At 40.8% G+C, this 17,886-nt stretch overlaps 1 protein-coding gene across 1 annotated transcript; it reads right to left on the bottom strand.

Annotated features, from left to right (window-relative positions):
- Positions 1-10: 10 nt before the first annotated feature.
- myot (myotilin) lies at positions 11-17,519 on the bottom strand. The gene is made up of 12 exons (XM_053324002.1): positions 17,447-17,519; positions 17,093-17,315; positions 9,172-9,400; positions 8,093-9,078; positions 7,382-7,532; positions 7,173-7,274; positions 6,449-6,486; positions 5,568-5,706; positions 5,189-5,396; positions 4,873-5,038; positions 4,391-4,524; positions 11-2,116 (listed from the first exon to the last, which is right to left on the bottom strand). The coding sequence occupies exons 1-12, from the start codon at positions 17,502-17,504 to the stop codon at positions 1,968-1,970; spliced, it is 2,583 nt and encodes an 860-aa protein (XP_053179977.1). The 5' UTR covers positions 17,505-17,519; the 3' UTR covers positions 11-1,967.
- Between the last annotated feature and the right edge of the window lie 367 nt (positions 17,520-17,886).

The raw sequence follows: 17,886 nt of genomic DNA, 5'->3' as shown, positions 1-17,886 counted from the left end.
ACACCAGGAGGAAAAGCCAAGGTCACATAGACTTTATTCCTCATTCATCCAGTGATATGTAGAACATCCGACACAACAAACAGTACTTAAAGGAGAATACACACTACAACCTGCAGTTTCAAAATCTCGACCCTAACTTACCAAAACTAGACTGGTGCTTTAAGCAAATCCAATCTTCAACCCTGTTTCATTCAAACTTCATCATCATGACAAACTGTAGCAATATCCAGAAATGTTATATTTCAGGTTGTTATGGGTTGTTTAAAGAAAATCCTGCCACTGGTCTGTGGCCACACAGGGTTAAACATCAGTTTTTCACTTTGCATGCAGATCCAGCCAAAAACACATTATTTTGTGTGTAAAATTAACTCCTGGCTGGCAATAACAAGCAGTTCCATGGTAAGCAGGCAACTCAAGCCTCTTTGTTTTGATAGACTTTATTATATAAGGCCAGATAGGGAGACTTTAGCGAATCTGGGCCCAGGCTGACACAATGATACCCATTTTTAACTGAACAACGATTTCATGATGCATTCCTCTTACGTAAAGTGAATAAACACGTCTTATCTGCGCTGCAGATGTGATAAAATGTAAACTTTTCAAAATTAGTAAGGTCTGAATGTTCTTTTAAGTGCAGAGCAGCTTTTGTGTTCAGTTGTAGAGGTTGGGTATCAAAATAAAAGCCTGCTGTTGTTTCTCCAACTCGTCAATACAGCTCCGGTTTCAGCCTTCTGCAGGCGAGAGAAGGGACAACTTAAAAAAGTCCCGACTCTGGTAACTAATAACTTCAAATAAATATTCATTCACAGACACAGTATATTAGAAACTTTAAAACAAATGATTTCGACTGAATTTACACCACAGCAGAGAATCTGAGAAGTGAGAGATTTCTTTAAACGTCCATGTTTACGTCAAAACTTTAAAAATCCAAGTTTCTCTTGTGGTAAATGCTTTACAGACGTGTGTCGTCGTCGTCTGAGGCAGCAGCAGAGACTAACATACATTCAGAGGCTCAAACACAACTAACTTTCCTTTTTCAACTACGAGCAAGAAGGAAGAGTGACAAGGAGACAGGTGACGGGGTTAAAGTGCAGCATCTGAAAGACGTTGGCAGTGTTGGATTGTGAGTATACTTTCTATTTTCTAACTCTAGCAAGTAGTGTAGTGGTGTACAGTTATTCAAAGTGTTGTGCATTAGAGTCCAGTGTTTATAGCCCCTGTCTGCTCATAAACAGACTTAGAGCTGAAAAAAACAAGCTTTTCTAGGCTCAGGTCCAGTTTTAGACCTTCATAATTGAAATATTTTACACAAATAGTGATAAGTCAAATCATGCCCTGTCATCAGTTTGACAAATACCTGCTTTAAATTGAGGAAATGCTTCCTGGACCACAGGGGGATATATTTATTTTTTGTTGTTGCCGTGTTGTGGTTGGCCACTGGGATAAAACAGGCAAGCAAGGCTGACTCTGCCACACCGTATCCAGGTCTATTAATACATCCACATGACCTCCACACACCATTTTGCTGAGAGCAGACAGGACAAGACAGACGGGCTGAGCAGAGAGAGAGAGAGAGGTGTACAGACAGTGACAGTGTGTCCAATATGAACTCTGCACTATTACACAATAAACAGAAGCACGGGCACAGCGCTAACAAGCTGCAGCAGATGGACAACATGATGAGTTAAAGTCAGAAGTCACTTAAAGGTGCTAACTATGGAAACGTTTCTCTCAAATTAGCTACTCAGTGTTCCTTTGGGTTATAGATGTTTCCTCCCGCTTTAAAACATGTTTGAAATATGTCAAAACTCTTCTGATGGATGGAAGATGGGTTGTCACGAGCATGGGGAATTCTTAAAAAACCCAGATGTTCACATGTTAGGCCCAGTTTGACAGTTGTGAGATGAGTGATTGTGAATGGAGGATGAGACAGACTCGGGTGGATGGGGGTGGGGATTAGTTGGGATCTACAGCTCTTCGCTCTCATACAGCGGGGCGGTGTGCTGGGCGGTGTGCTGGGCGGGGCTCTCCACGGTCAGAGAGGGCACGTGGCTCAGAGACGACAGCAGTTTCAACGTCTTGGAGCCAGGGGGCGCTGTTTTCGGGGCTGCACGAGCTGGGAGGTGTACAGAGGGAGAGATAGAGAGGGGTTGAATTATTGTTGAAGACCAGTTTTAAAATTTGTTATACAGATTCAAAAAGTACCAGAATTTGTTTTGCCAGAAAAGTCACATCATCTAACAGATTATTCTATAAATTGTGGCTATTAATAATGTCAAAGAAACCATAGGTATCATCTAATAATCTCCAACTGCAGGGTAAAAAAAACCCATTCATGAACAGATTTTTGTTTTTTATAGAATAATATGAATAACACTGTTGGTGTCGCCACGAGCAGCAACATTTTTTTTAATACTGGACAGGCTAAACATTCCTCTCATACCAGGTGTCTTAAAATAACTCTTGTACCCAGCACGGCAGCACAGGACAGCAGAGCATGGATCAGTGCCTAATATGTAACTTACACACATTTGCAGAAACAACGGCTCCTCTTGTTTCACTTTCTATAAAATGTTTTATTATCTGCCTGAGTTATCATACACTACGTGTACCAATGAGTGAGTAACATGTGTACATGTCCTCTGTGATGGTTCATGTCATCAATGTCACTTTTACACTTTCGTCAAAGCTCAAAATGTACAAATAATAATCACCAAAGTCAACATTGCAAAACAGAAAGAGCTGAGATTAAACTTCCTTTACTGCATGATTATGTCAATATGTGACAATACAGTCCACCTGTCTCCTTTTATTCCTGTTAAACATTAACCAATGGCACAGATTAATATGATCTATCAAAGTATTCTTTGTAATGATTCATAAAGTGGGATTTAAGCCAACAGAGAAACCTGCTGTGGTTATAAGAGGAAACAGAAGTGGGCAGATACATTCAGGTTAATTACTGTATCATCTGCATATGTTTGACTTGTGGAAATGCAGAACTGAATCCACAGCTGGTACATTAACATAAACAAAGGGGTATTGTTCTACTGTTTCTACACAATTAATATGAATGTATGTAGTGTACCTTTGTCAACTTAAGAGTTTTTAATTGTGATATTTTATCAGGAATATTTTCTGTTCAAAATTGTATAGTTGTCCCTGTACATAAGTCTGAAATGAAAGTGAAACCAAACTGAATTACAATTCTGTCTATATACTAGGGCCCTACTAATACTGGATTTTTAGGGCTGATGCCGATACCGATATTGGGAAATAAAAAAATTCCGATAACAATATATCGGCCGATAATCTTTTATACACACAGAATATGTACAGTACCACACTTTTTTCCCAAACACTTGTGACAAAGATATGTAATGGAGGCTGTGATATTTTAAGAATAACTTAATTTTCAGAAAAAGTACATAAGTGCTCTGAAACAGTAAACATCACTGGGAATTTAATATGTATATATTAAACTTGAATTAGGAAAACGGATTAGATGTACATAAAATGTTGCCTATATACCATTAAAAAATATCAGCACATATCAAATGGTATAAACATCAATAGCGATATATCTATGATAGACCAATATCGGTAGACTGATATATCAGTCAGGCTTTGTATTGTACTGTATATTCTAAGTGTTGCATTTAAGTGATTCATTCTGCATACTGCGTTAATGAGTAATATACTGTCAAACAAATGTTGAACTAAATCAAAACTTAGACAACCACAGCAGGGTATTTAAATATATTCCATTAGCAGAGCAATAAATACACATTTAATAACATTTAAAACAAAACTATCACAGTTATTTTACTGTGATGTTTTATGAGCCACAATAATGAGGCTGTTTTCATACACTTTAAATTGTACAGTCGCTTAACCTGTTGATGTTTTTCTGGATTAGTTACCTGATAGGAGACACTTATCTACACTGTTAGACTTTCACTTTCAGCTCATGTGATACAGAGCAACAGGTAGTCTGTGCAGTCTTTGTTGCCTCTCCACAGAGCAGATGGTGTGTTATGTGATCAAGCAGAAACCTTATAGCTGTGTTGTATTTTCCTCTACAGCGCTCTCTCTCAGCAGTGGTTGGTGATTATGCAGTATTCTTTAGGTAAACTCAACAGCTCCGTGCCTCATATGATCACCAAGTTTCCGCCTGATCATGTAACACAGCATTTGTTTGACGTGTTCCAGGCTATAGAGCTGACTTCAGTCGAGCGTGGAGTGCCGGACACTCTCCATCTGCTGTTTGATTTTACAGCCCAGGCTACTATGGTAACTACCAGGTTATCTCAAACCACAGATAAGACACAGAGATTCTCCTTTAAAGATCATTTGCATGGGAGCATGAACACACACAGAAAGGACTTACAGCCAACATCCAGCCTGGCGTTGCATGTGGACATGCCGGCTTCGTTGATGGCGGAGAGAGTGTACCAACCAGCATCGGACTTCATCACCCTCTCTAACAACAAGCACTGCCTGCCTGACCCATCTTGGTACAGACTGTAGAGAAACAAACGCATAGATTCAAATGTTAATTTACCTTTACAGCCTCCAGATGCAGACTAAGACTTATTGTGCATATTGTTTAGTGGTTCAACCATTAGGGGAAATATTGAGTAATCCCGGTTAGATAAAGCTTGGATAACTTTATAAAAGAGTGTACCTACAGTAGTTTGTATAATATTTGATGTGCTTGATTAAACAGTGCTCAAGCTGTAAAGACTGATAATTACACCTTGTGGTGGACATGCAGTCCACGCCTTTACTTGAAGCATTTTTGTTAACAGTGTCGTTTCTTTTGTCAATCAGATGTATTTGTCTTTTGACAAATGCTTTAGATGAACTCACCTCATTCTGTTGGGGTCAATACGCAGCATGTCTTTATCTTTCTTCCAGAAGAGCTGTGGAGGTGGGGAGGCGTCCACTTTACACTCTAACCTAACAGTGTCGCCCTCTAGAGCTCTGGAGTTCGACATCTTCTGGGTGAAGGTGGGAGGACGGAGAGCCTCCTGGGCTGCAGAGATGAAAAAGAAGTGAACAAACTTTAAAATTCAATACCATGCTGAAGACAAAACTTTACAAAGTACACGTTCTGTTTCAGATCTACGACTTTAATACTAGGCTAAATTTTTGGTGTATTGACAGGAGCTTGATAAATTTTTACCTATTACATCAAGCCTCATGGTAAATCTGCTCTCTCCTGCGCGATTCTTGGCTACGCACTCGTACACGCCAGCATGATGAACTGTGACGATCTCTATGATGAATGAGTGCATCCCTTTCTCACACACCAACATCTTATGGTAGTCATCTGGACGTATGGCTTTGCCGTCCAGGTTCCAGGAGACGTCTGGAGTGGGGAGACCTCCAACCTGAAAATAGAGGAAAGATCATTTTATTCACCTTTTATTTATTTGTTGCATCAACTTGTTTGTATAACTAAGACAGACTTTACTGACTGTATCAGTAACCTTGTAAAGGTGAAGACATCAGTGTTAATCCGTGTGTGAGTGTGTGACTGTGTGACTGAGTGAACGCTTCACCTTGAAGTCAATCCTGCAGAAGCGACCCTCCTCCACAGTGAGGTCTGGAGGGATCTGCATGAAGCGAGGAGCGTAACATTTCTCCTGGATAGCTGATCCCTCGTTTCCCTTATCATCTGTCCCCGAGTGGTGCCTCCCCCTGCAGCCGGAGAGTGATCATTTATTCATAATACAGGGGAACCTCACTTTCAATGACTGAATTTTTTATAGTCCGCTAGAGACAACACAAACACACACATACAAACAAGCAACCATAGTAACACTTAATTCCCGTGCCGTTTCTGTCCTCTGACAGCATGGTTACTGTATGAGGGGACTGGAGTCATTTGTACCTCTCCAGTTTCCAGTTTCCAGTCTGAAACCCTTGGGTATTAAGTCTCTCTCCCAGTTCTCCCTGGAATCCCATAAAAATGACGTAAAGTTGCAAAACAATCCTCAGCCAAAAATCTCCACAGGTCATTTAGCTTGACTTTAAATCTTGCTTCTTCTTGATAGTTTTAAACAATTCAGTTTTATCAGTTTCCAGATCGCTAGAGAAACTGGGGACAGATATTTGGAAATAAAAAAGTGGTCAAGTTTGAATACAATCGAATCAATTTCAACCCAAATCTACTTATTTCACCTGTTTTAAGACGACTATTTCCATGGATGCTTCTGTGATGTAATCTGCACATTATCATGCATGACAGCAGCTTGAAGCTTATTTACCACACTCAAATGGACAGCAACAAAAAGCAAAGCTAGAAATTCATGACTTGGAGAAATCTGGAAAGCAAATAAAGTTGAGTAAATAATGCTATGCTGAGTTGGAATCAGGGGATTTCCTACCAGAAACTTGGGTTAATAATTATTATCAATATTGATTCATGAATTGTATTTACCATAGTCCACCTGTGTGTCGTCCTTCTGGTGAATCTGGCTGTAACAGAAAAAAGATCAATATGAGGTTTGTACTTTGAGAACTGACAGTACAGGTTGACAGGTTGACAAAATGTGTGCACGTGTGTGTATGCGTGTGCGTATTCTGACACAATGGTCCTGTTGTCACCACTGAAAGGGGCTCGTTCTCAGAAAGAGGGCTAGAAATAGCAGCTGACAAACCTTGTTGGCCTGAGAGTACATGTGTGTCTGTGTGTGTGTGTTCATGTGTTGTGTGTCTGCGTTGTGTGTGTGTGCGTGTGAAAGAGGCAGAGAATAGATGGTGCAAAGCCCTGTGAGCGGCAGAGGCTTTTTGACAGAACACCCCCCTCCCTCCTCCTCTCATCCCCCCTTATCCCACCCACCCACACACACACACACAGACACACACAGCAAACTGGTCAAATTGACAGCATGAGACAGCTCAATGTGGCTGCTGATTATATTGCCAGGCCTTTTCAGCTTTGGACTCGGGAGTCCATCGGGGGGCCCTGAGAGGGTAACAGGCTCCCTGTGCAGCCATTCAAAACCAAACGACTGTAATAATGTGTGGTCTTCACTTAATAGCTAAATGAAAGCGAATGGGTTTTGGACTACAGCCAACATAAATGGTCTGCACTCCAACACACACTCTACAATTTGAAGACACTGTTGGCAATGATGAGATTGGAGGCTGTAAGCTGGTACCTGGTCTACTTGTGAGTCTGAAAGATTGTCTTGGTCTAACATGTAGTTGGCGTTGTCTGGACCCAGCAGCCTGCGAGCCATACGCTCCTCATAAGACAGTTTCTGTTAGAGACAAAGCATATTGAAATGTTTTCTTTGACTTCTAACATTGTTTGTAGGACACACAAACAAACACACACACACACATACATGCACACACGAGTAGATACCTGGCTGTTTCTCCTCCTGGCCTCCTTGGACCGCAGCTTCTTTTCCAGATCCTGGATGAGGGCGTCTTTGGAGCCCTGGATGTCTTCATCTGTGGAGCGAGAGGAGGAAGGCCGAGGAGCCACAGTCTTCTTCAGAATAGGCTTGGGGAGACTGGGAAAGAAAAAAATAACACAGAAAGAAAATATAATGAAGAACGGAGGAACAGAAGTTAAAAAGAGCACAAAAAAAGAGAGCGAGTGGCACCAATGAGCTTTAATCCAGCTAAAAACCCTTGTACTGTACAACATTCCTTTTAATGAGCTTTTGTAGTAAGTGCTTGGTTGAAAAGTGCTGTGAGCAATATACAAGTTGTTATAATTGATTCATAAAACAAAACATGACTTAGAGGCACTCTTTATGGCTATCCAGCTGGTACAATGTCTACAAAAAAGGCTAAATTCAAATACTGAACTGATACTGAGTTTTGATTCAGGACATGTAGCTTCTACAAATACTGGTATTTAATACCAGTGGTATTGTGGTATTGAACACATCCACCATTGGGAGTACACTCACTGTTAAATGAAGGTGTAAAGTGAAGTGCAGCACCATACAGGGGGGACAAATAGAGTCAAACCTCCACCCAATTCACAATGTACATCTAGCTTGCTGAAGACGTGTTTTTGGTATGCAGGTGTGTATGTAGAAATGCGTGTTAAACTGTGACTCACGTGTTAGGTGTCCCCTTGTAGTTGGCAGGGAGGGAGACTACAGCAGGCGGTACTCTGTTCTGACTGTTGGGAGTATTGGGCTGTGGGAGAGGGGAGGAGGAGAAGGGAGAAAGGGGGGAGTGAGGAAGGGAAGGGGACAGTGGCAGAGACTGCTGAGGAGGGGAGGAAGGAGAGGTGGCTGCCCTCATGGGAAGGAGAGGGCTGGAAGGGGCGAGTGGGGAGCGGGATGGAGAGATGGAGGGGTGGGGCAGATTGGAGTTGGGAGACAGTTTAGAGGAGGAGTAAGGGGAGAAGGAGGATGGGGAGGGCAGCACGGAGCAGAGGTAAGCGGCCGGAGCTGACATGCTGTCCTGGTTGGCCGGCAGGGTGGCGCTGCCGAGGCCGGTTGCACTGGGGACACTGGGGGTGAGGGTGATGGTTGAGCGCATGGTGCTGCGGGGGAGCGTGGATAAAGAGGAGGCTGGGAAAGGAGAGGAGGAGGGACTGAGCAAGGGGGCAGTGAAGGAAGGAGTAGGAGGCGCAATGGAGGAAGCCGGGGTGGAAATGGGAGAGCTGAGGTTGGATGAAGAAGGGGAGGACTTCCCCATTCCGTTGGCCTGGGTCTGGATTGGTATCTGGGCGACGACCTGCTGGGTTTGGTTTTGATTGAGGTTCAGTGACTGAAACTGTGACTGAGTCTGAGACAATGACTTGGACACTGACTGGCTTTGAGAAAATGACTGGCTTTGTGTGGACATCATTTTAGATTGACTTTGTGTCTCGTGAACATTTGAACTATTCTGAGAGATGTTGAGGTTCTGTTGGGAGTTAGTCTGGTTCTCCTGGGCCTCCCGCACCACGCTATCGTAGCTGGGTGCCTGGAAGGCCGCCTGCGACTGAATAAAATGTCTCGGTCGCTCATAGTTGAAGGCGCTGGGAGGGAAGGCGCTGGGGGTGAAGGTAGGCAGGTCCGACAGGTTCATGGTGTTGCTTCCTGACTGGGAGGACTGGAGGAGAGAAGACACATTAATGTAGAAAATGGACTTCTAGACATCTATAAATTCACAGTGGATGTACAGAAATCAGTCTTTGGTTCTTACAGTGAAGCTGAGCTTGCTTGGAGTGAACAGTTTGGGTGTTGGGGTTTTCTCCTTGACTTCTGGTGGTGGTGGCAGTGGTGGTGAGGGTGAGGGTGGAGGGGGAGGGCTGGGTGTACAGGCTAGGATAGTGACCTCTGGTGACCTTTGGTCCTCTGGGCTCAGAGCATACTCCTCGCTGCGGCTAAAGGGTTCCTCAGAGCAGTGGTTTATCGGCTGAGGCTCTGGGAAACTGAAAGACACAAACAATTTATATATAGTGAAACAAGTGACAGATTCTAGGATAGGAATAATGCTGGCCAATATCACCAAAATCTCATATCCCAATATAGGTAACTGCATATCCTGATAATGATACCTATCTTGATATAGCACATTTTAATTCAATGAAGAAATACTGCCACCCATAATGCATTGCAGATTTGCTTGCTTGTTTTCTGGCTATATTTTAGCCTTATCCAAAACTGAAATTCCAGGGATTTGGTTTTGCACTTCAAAAGTTAGAAATTAGAAAATGATGAATAAATCTAACTGGAGATAAATCTAGTGCTAACATATAGTTAAAAGAGAAACAATACATGGTTGCACACAAGCATAAATACCTTTGAAAACACTGAAAGTTTCGTTTTCAGTGAGGCTGACATGAAGCTGTACTTGCTAACTCTCGCTGATGTTTCAAATGTTGGACCCCTCACCAGAATGTTATCTACACTAATAAAGATAACGCAGATCTATTGTTCTGCTCCCATTTCAGCCCACTCAGTATTACCAAGACTGGCTGGTCCTCTACTTTTTTATTAGGAAAGAATGTTGTTCCCATGACGACCATGTAGTCGTGGCTAGGAAGGAGCATAATGACAATAGCAGTCTCCCTCTTCCCTCTCTCACTTACACTCGCTCAGTCTTTTTCAAGATAAGACACTTTTTGATTTTTGATTAAGGCCAGCATCAGCTGACCGAAAATCTGAATCTATAATCTTGGATTTGGATCATAATAAGATGATGGACAAACATGATTTTTACCACTAATCGAAATCTAAAACATTGTATGAGGATGAACTGTGCAGAAGGGTCAGACACGCAAGTGCTGAGTTATGGTTATTTCACAGGATCATTCAGAGCTGATATAAGCTTACAAGCATTTGGCAACCCTACCAAGGCCATTGGATATCAAAGAGCAAGTGAATAACTTTTTTCTGACTCATACACTTATGTCATTAAGTGAAGTACTGGATCTATGTGGTAGGAAGAGTGAAAAAACTGATGTTAAAAATTCTAAATAGTAGACCAGCAGCTGCCAGCTATCAGGCAAACAGGGCCCAAAACCTCTGACGAATGTAGACCCTACAACCACCAATACTGCAGTTACAGGCTAATAGCTTTATTAAGAGTTAAACTAATCTAATCTATCTCTAACTAATCTATTAACGACATATCAGCTAATATTATTTTTAAGTATAAATACGGAAGCAGCAAACAATTTTGATGAGGACCTCTTAAAATAGGTTGTTAGAGAATTGTGACCAAGATCCATCCATGCATTTTCTGCTGCTTGTCCGAGGTTGGGTTGTGGTGGCATCAGACTGGGTAAGAAAACCAGACAACTTTCACCCTAGCAACATCCTCCAGGTTCTCCTAGGAGAAAGGTCAGGAGAGATATGTATTTTCTCCAGCATGTTCCGGGTCTGCTCAGAGTTCTACTACCAGTCACTTCTGGAACACCTCCAGGGAAAGATGTCATGATATCATTCTTTTAGTCATTATCCAAAGCTTGTGACCATAGTTGAGGGTTGGGACATATAGGTAAATCAAGAGCTTTGTATCTGGCTCAGGTCTTCCTTCACCACATCAGTTATAATTCCCGCATTACTGCCAATGCTGCAACGATCCACCTGTCAACCTCAAGTTCCATCTTACCCTCACTTGTGAATGAGACCCTAAGATATTTGAACTCCTTCACTTGGGGCAGCAACTCACTCCCAAATCAGAGGAGGCAATCCACCTTTTTCTGGCAGAGTACCATGGCCGACATGTGGAGCTGCTGACTCTCATCCTGACTGCTTCACATTCAGCTGCAAACCACCCAAGTGCCTGCTGAAGGTCATAATGTACTGAAGTCAACAGAACCACATCGTCTGCAAAAAGCAGAGAAACACTCCTGAGACACCCAAACTGGACACTCTTTTGCCCCCTGCTGTGCCTTGAGATTCTGTCCATGAAAATCACAATCACAACAGAATCAGTGACAAGGGACAACCCTTGTGGAGAATGAGTGTGACTTAATGCTGAAAATGCACACACAGCTTTCAAAGCGGTCATATAATGACCAAATGGCTTGCAGCGATGGCCCCGATACCCCATACTCCCTCACCACCGCCCACAAGACGCCCCGAAACAAAAGCTCATAAGCCACACAGCACATGTATACTGGATTTCATAGATGTTTCCATGACTCCTCATGACCCATAACTCCTCAACTATCCTTGCAAAGGTGAAGAGATGGTGAAGAGCCCTCCCCACCCCTCGATATTATTTTTGTCCAAATGTCCCAAGTCAAAGTAATGACTAAGAGCAAGTTGTGGTTAAAAACTGACAGAATTAGTTGGTTAGACTTTTTGTTGAAGTTCATGTGAACTTTTACATCAGTTTGATTATTTTATGTATGATTTTACAGACATTCCCCTTCTTATAGATTTCTGAAAATACCATAACCCTTGACAGTCTCCGACAAACTACATTATACCAACAAATGTTTCAAAACGACCAGAATTATTTTTTAACCATGTTGCTTATCGACATTTTATATATACCAATGCTAATGTATCTGTGATAAGCTCCTATTGGTGGATAATATTGGAGCAGAAACACATCAGTCAGGCTCTAATACAAGATGTTTAGACTTGTCATAGTAGGAAAAGCACAGGTGTAATTGATAAGGATGGCCCTGTTCCACTGAAACATCACAAGAAGCCATGACACACCAACCTCCCCACACGTCACACCTGAATGTAATAAACAACAATTTCATTTATGCACTTCAATACTTGTTCATTCTTTTTAAAGGTCAACAAACATCTGATAATTTAAGCAGCAATTCAAGTTCCCAAAACTCATCCACGAATGTCACAGATGTCTAAATGATCATATTGTGTAGTGTACCAGTGTGCGTGTGTGTGTGTGTGTGTGTGTGTGTGTGTGTGTGTGTGTGTGTGTGATAACGGTGGTGTGATGGCATGTGTGTGTGTTTGTGTGATTAAGTAGGCAAAGCTATATTGGTAGAGGAATTCGGACATCAGCTGGCAGGTGCAGACACTCTGCTGGTGGTGACCCAACCTTTTTAACACACATACACACACACACACACACACACACACACACACACACACACACACACACACTTTCAAACGCAGACACGCAATCCTGCATGGCACTGTGGGTAGGATCATGTTATTCTGTAAGTCCTCTGTGTGACCGACGACAACAGAAGGAACAAAAGCGATACCAAAACAGAATCTGGTAAACTTTCAGAGAGTCAGCCATTCATTTTGTAAGAGCTGTGACACTGTGGTGAGATACATCACTCATACTGGGTGGTGAGACATTCAATGATTCATTCATTCATTTGTCCATCTACATGTCTACCTGATCATTATATACAAACTCAAGTAATTCTGATCAGAGATGGAGAAATTATGCATATTACCACCAATCAACCCAGCACTAAATTAACTATAGTATGTTATATTCACTTCAGCCAATATCTCCTACTTTACATGTTGTACCATCCTACCTTTTTACAGCAGTTTGGTGATGAATAGCAGAATAATTTGCAACAATCTAAAATGTTTAAAATGTTGTCATAGAAGTAGAGCATGACCGATATATTGGTCAGCTGGTGTTATCAGCCCATTATATTGGAATCAGCATATATATTGTACTATTATATTTTATTTGTATTTATTATTATAAGTTATATAGGCTGCATTTTATGTATATTTGATCCTTTCTCTTAACTCAAGTTTAATATATATGTACAATGCCTTTTCTGTTCTGTTTTCCCAGTGAAGTTTACTGTTTCACTGCACTGATGTTATTTTATACAATAATAGGTTAATAAGTTATTGTCTAACTGTAAAATATCATGCCTTCATTATGTACAGTATCTTTGTGACAAGTCATTGGGAAAAAAATGTGTATTTATATATATATTCTGTATATATAAGATTATTATATATTGATATCAGAATGTTTTAATTCTCTCATATTGGCATCAGCACCAAAACACCAGTATAAGTATCAAAGACAGTGATGCTGTGGGTTGCAAGGATGTACTCTGTGAAATAAAGGAAATATCTAATGTTTTACATTAATAGGAAAAACTGAAGGAAGGTGAGCACACCAACATGTAGATAATAAACTGAAGACATATCAACTAAAATGTCTCAAAGAAAAGCCATAAATTATGTTTTACAGCTGAAACTTGATCCAACCATAATAACTACTCCCTCACATCATTTATCTGACGTGGGTATTTTTACTGAAGGAATGAGTCCATACCCACACGAGCACCTCACATTACAGCTAATCCCATCTCCTCTTTCTCATCGAATAATCAAATCAATAAAATGATCGAACCCACATACAGTAAACTTCAAGATGACCAAAGAACCTCAACGTGACCTTAAAAGCCAGACTGTTGCTGCCAACAGATCCTGAACAACTGTTGTAGTGAGCAACAGAGAGGAAGGGGGGGTTTCTGAAGGACACAGACGCCATGTCTGCACTTCACGTTGTGGATGAGATCATACCCCATGGCCACTAATATAGAGTGGACACATTACACTCAGACCAGCATACTTCACACCATGGAACACACTGGATTCAATACGAACCAAAGTATCAGTTAAAAGTTGGTTGAAAAGAGGGTGAAATTCTTATACTAAACTTTATTTAATAGACAACAAAGCTCAAGAGGCCAAATATAACCTCATACTCACTATGTATCATCTGTGGCGCTGTACTCACTTGTGGTATTTCCATCTGCTTTTGGTGGTGTAAATATTTATTTATTTAACATCTTGTGCAATATTACTCTCAGGCGTAAAGTAATTTCCTCAAGTACAACTGCATGTGAATGCACCATGAAGTAAATCAATCCATATAATGAATACAAAAACAACAAATGAATATTTTTGGTGGTGGTGAATCTATTTTAGAGCACCAAAACTTCTTTAAACTGGGAACATTTCCATAAAAAAGTGAAGAGGATAAATGACAGTACCCTATTATCCAATATGTAAGCTCTTTCCTATGACTGCTGATAATAGGTGAATTCTCCTGCCCATATCACCACTTCACAGATGAGCTCATACACCATTCTGAGGCAACACTTGGCTGTCTGGCATGCAGCAAACACTAACAACATGATAAAGATACATATTTATGGTGATTCCCTGCATGGAGCGGCTCCAGAGGATTCCCAGAAAAGTCAGTGAGAAGATAACTTCATATTCCTATCAGGTTTTAAAGAGTTAGGTGTGTATGAAGTAAACAGTGTGACATCAGTACAAACAGGAGTCGAGTTAACTGCAATTTAATAATAAACAACACTGTTGATGCCAAGAATTAAATTGTAATTTGGGAGTCATTCAGCTGCATGTTTGTGACTTTTAAAGCACAACAGTGTTGAACAAATTACACAAGAGTGAAAAGCTTGAACCAAGAGTTAATATTTTCCACTTCATGCACTAATAAATCGAGGAATAATAATAGTAATAATAAAAAACATGACAGGAAATAAAAATTAAATTATCTTATTTCCTCCTAACGTGTTTGAAAGAGCACCAGTGGATGACACAAAACCCCAAAATAGACTAAAGTCCATTTTCCAAAGATAGTTTGACCTTTTAAGGAGGACACAGCATATTCAGTTTCCATGATATAAACAAGGAAGCATAATTAGACAGTTAAAACATTAAGTAAACATACATTATAAAGAATAAAGTTGTGCTTCTGAATAGTGAAACGCCTCCACAGGTTTAAACCTCCGCCTGCGCAAACACACACTGGATCAGTTCTTACCTCGGACCCCGTTTCTAAAGCAACCGTCCTTAAACTTCAGCACCGGCTGAATGAAAGTGGACTTTCCCCCCTGACAGACGGGGAGTCCAAGCTCCGGTGAGAGGCGCGAAGCCGGACTGCAACAGGTGAACCCCCGAGTGCGCGTTCACGAGGAGTATGCTGTGAGACGGGAGCGCGCGAGTCCCAGCTGATTGGTTTTGGCTTCCAAAAGCTGCAACTGCAACTTTAGCCTTCAATGCAGCTGCTTCATATGACACACGCATATTATTTATTTAACTCATTCATATTTTCGCGCCAAGTGTTTTTAAATATTTTCTCAAATGTTATAGGCTACTTGTCTTCATTATTCATTTAATAATTAATAAATCTCCCTCACTTCAAGAGAGAACTTGAAGACTACTACTTTAGAAATTTCAAAATGAAACAACAGCGACACCCTCTGGATTTAAAGAGGAACTACAACACAGTAGCTATATGTTGATTGTGACTGTGCCTGCCTCTCCTCTCTCCCTCTTCTCCCTTTCCTCTTTATTTCTCCTTTCTGCCCGGTCAAGGCAGATGGTCCCATCTAGAGTCTGTTTCTTTTTGTTAAAGGGCAGTTTCTCCTTGCCGCTATCGCCAAGTGCTGCTGATGGAGGAATATTGGGTCTCTTTAAATTAAGTTAAAGAGCAGTCTACACCTGCTCTGTGTGAAAAGTGCCTTGAGATGACTTTTGTGTGATTTGGTGCTTTATAAATAAAGATTGATTGATTGATCGATTATGGGGACAGGGCCTTCTCTATTGCTCGGTGTTTCACCCAAGGTCACAATAGGTTTGTGCTGTTGTCACCATGTGCTCTATGCTCTATATGACTATGTACTTTTATTATTAATGTTGTTGTAGTAATTTTTTTAAATCATCATTCTGATGATTTTATTGTATATGTTTTTCCTCTGTGAAGCACTTTGGATCAACTGTTGTGTTTAACGTGCAGCACAAAATTGTTGACAAATTGTTGACAACTCACAACTGAACAAACTGTATTTACTGATGAAGACAATGTGATAACGAATGAAAGCCCCAGAAGAAGCAAGTAAATGGATCTTGAGTTCATATTGTTTTATTTACTGTTGCTTTTATTTAAAATAATGAACAATAATGTAAAGCTCAAACAATTTACCTAAAGGAAATACCAACTAGAATGATAATATGTGATAAATGAGTGAATGAAATAATTAATGAATAAATAAATACACTGTTTATGAGCTTCCTCCATAAACTATAAACAGGTCTATTATTTTACTATTATGAGTTCAGTAACATTAAATAAAATCATAGTTGATTTTAATAATTGATGACTTGTTAAAAACGACAGGAGATTCAGCTGCCGATCATCAGTATGATAAGTACTGCTAAAAGTAATGAGGTCAAAGGTCACAGTAGACAAATGACATTTAAAGAAATAGTTGTGTTTGCCTTATGAATTGTCTCAGATTTCAAGATAAGAGCATTTATGGAGTAAACAGAGGGGAATGTCGCAGTTGCACAACCTAGGATACAACTTGTGTGAAATGTTACAAATGTAAGAAACCCATATGAGTGTACGGTTCTGTGTTGTTTCACAATATGTTCACATCATTTACACAATGAAAAACACCATAAAGAAACAACTTTATCATTGGTTTACACTATAGGTGATTGTGTAAACACTGCTTAGGTCCAGGATATGTATGATGTATGTAGAGACCCATTTACTGAGTTCGCCATTAATTTAATTCCACACATATTTTTTAACCCTTGCTCAGTTGCATCAATGGAATTCGTGCTACAGTATATTTCTGTGTTGTGTACCATCTACTCACTCTGCATCACTGGTGATGTTATCTTCCATGGGGCTGTCAGGCCACTCAGGAGGGGGAAGGGTCATAGAGTCAGGCAGCAGAGGGGGAAAGTCCTCGCCGCTCTTTCTGAAGGAGGAAGTCTGGACATATGCACTCTCCTGCTGGAACATTGCCTCGTTTTCCTGTGTGATAGAGACCGTTTCCTGCTGGCGAATGGCCTCAATCTCCAGCTGTTCCTCCAGGTCTACATGGGGTGGGGGGTTTCGCAGCATGAGATGAGACGTGATATGAAGACTGTTAGTACACTTATCTGACTGATCATTTTGATTACATTATTTTGTGATGGGTACACTGGTGTATAAATGGACATCATACCATTGTACACTTCCAAGATCGCTGAGCATGAGACCGTGCCAAAGGAGTTGATGGCCATGCATTTAAACAGGCCAGAGTCTTCTGGAAAGGCTTCGGTGATCACTAGTGTACAGAGCTCCTCTGCAGAGGACAACACAAGAACATCAACGCTCAAAACATATACTGATTTACATTCAGTTATACATATATCCATACAGTATGGAAATGCAGCAGTATTATCACACTGAGAGAAGCATTTATCTCCACTAACTGATGTGCTGTGTTTGAATGAATAAATGACTGTTTGCTTGTCATAAAGGTCTGTATATAGATAAGAGGAGACAAAGGTACAGTAGCAGCAAAAAAACAAACTGTTTCTACTGATTGTCATTTCTTAAAATGCTTTGATAACAAGCTGTATAACAAGCTGAATTTTATATGGTATCAGTTTTTTTAAGTAC

This window comes from Scomber japonicus, chromosome 8 (assembly GCF_027409825.1).
Source record: "Scomber japonicus isolate fScoJap1 chromosome 8, fScoJap1.pri, whole genome shotgun sequence".
NCBI classification, from domain to species: Eukaryota; Metazoa; Chordata; class Actinopteri; order Scombriformes; family Scombridae; genus Scomber; species Scomber japonicus.
The sequence above is the reverse complement of the archived record's forward strand: the minus strand, read 5'-3'. Positions and strand labels throughout refer to the sequence as shown.

Coding starts and splice junctions, on each gene's coding strand:
- myot (XM_053324002.1), bottom strand. CDS start 17,504: ATGGCCATCAACTCCTTTGGCACGGTCTCATGCTCAGCGATCTTGGAA. Junction 9,079..9,171: donor CAAGCAAGCTCAGCTTCACT/GTAAGAACCAAA, acceptor TCTCTCCTCCAG/TCCTCCCAGTCAGGAAGCAA. Junction 6,487..7,172: donor CAGACTCACAAGTAGACCAG/GTACCAGCTTAC, acceptor TTTCTGTTACAG/CCAGATTCACCAGAAGGACG.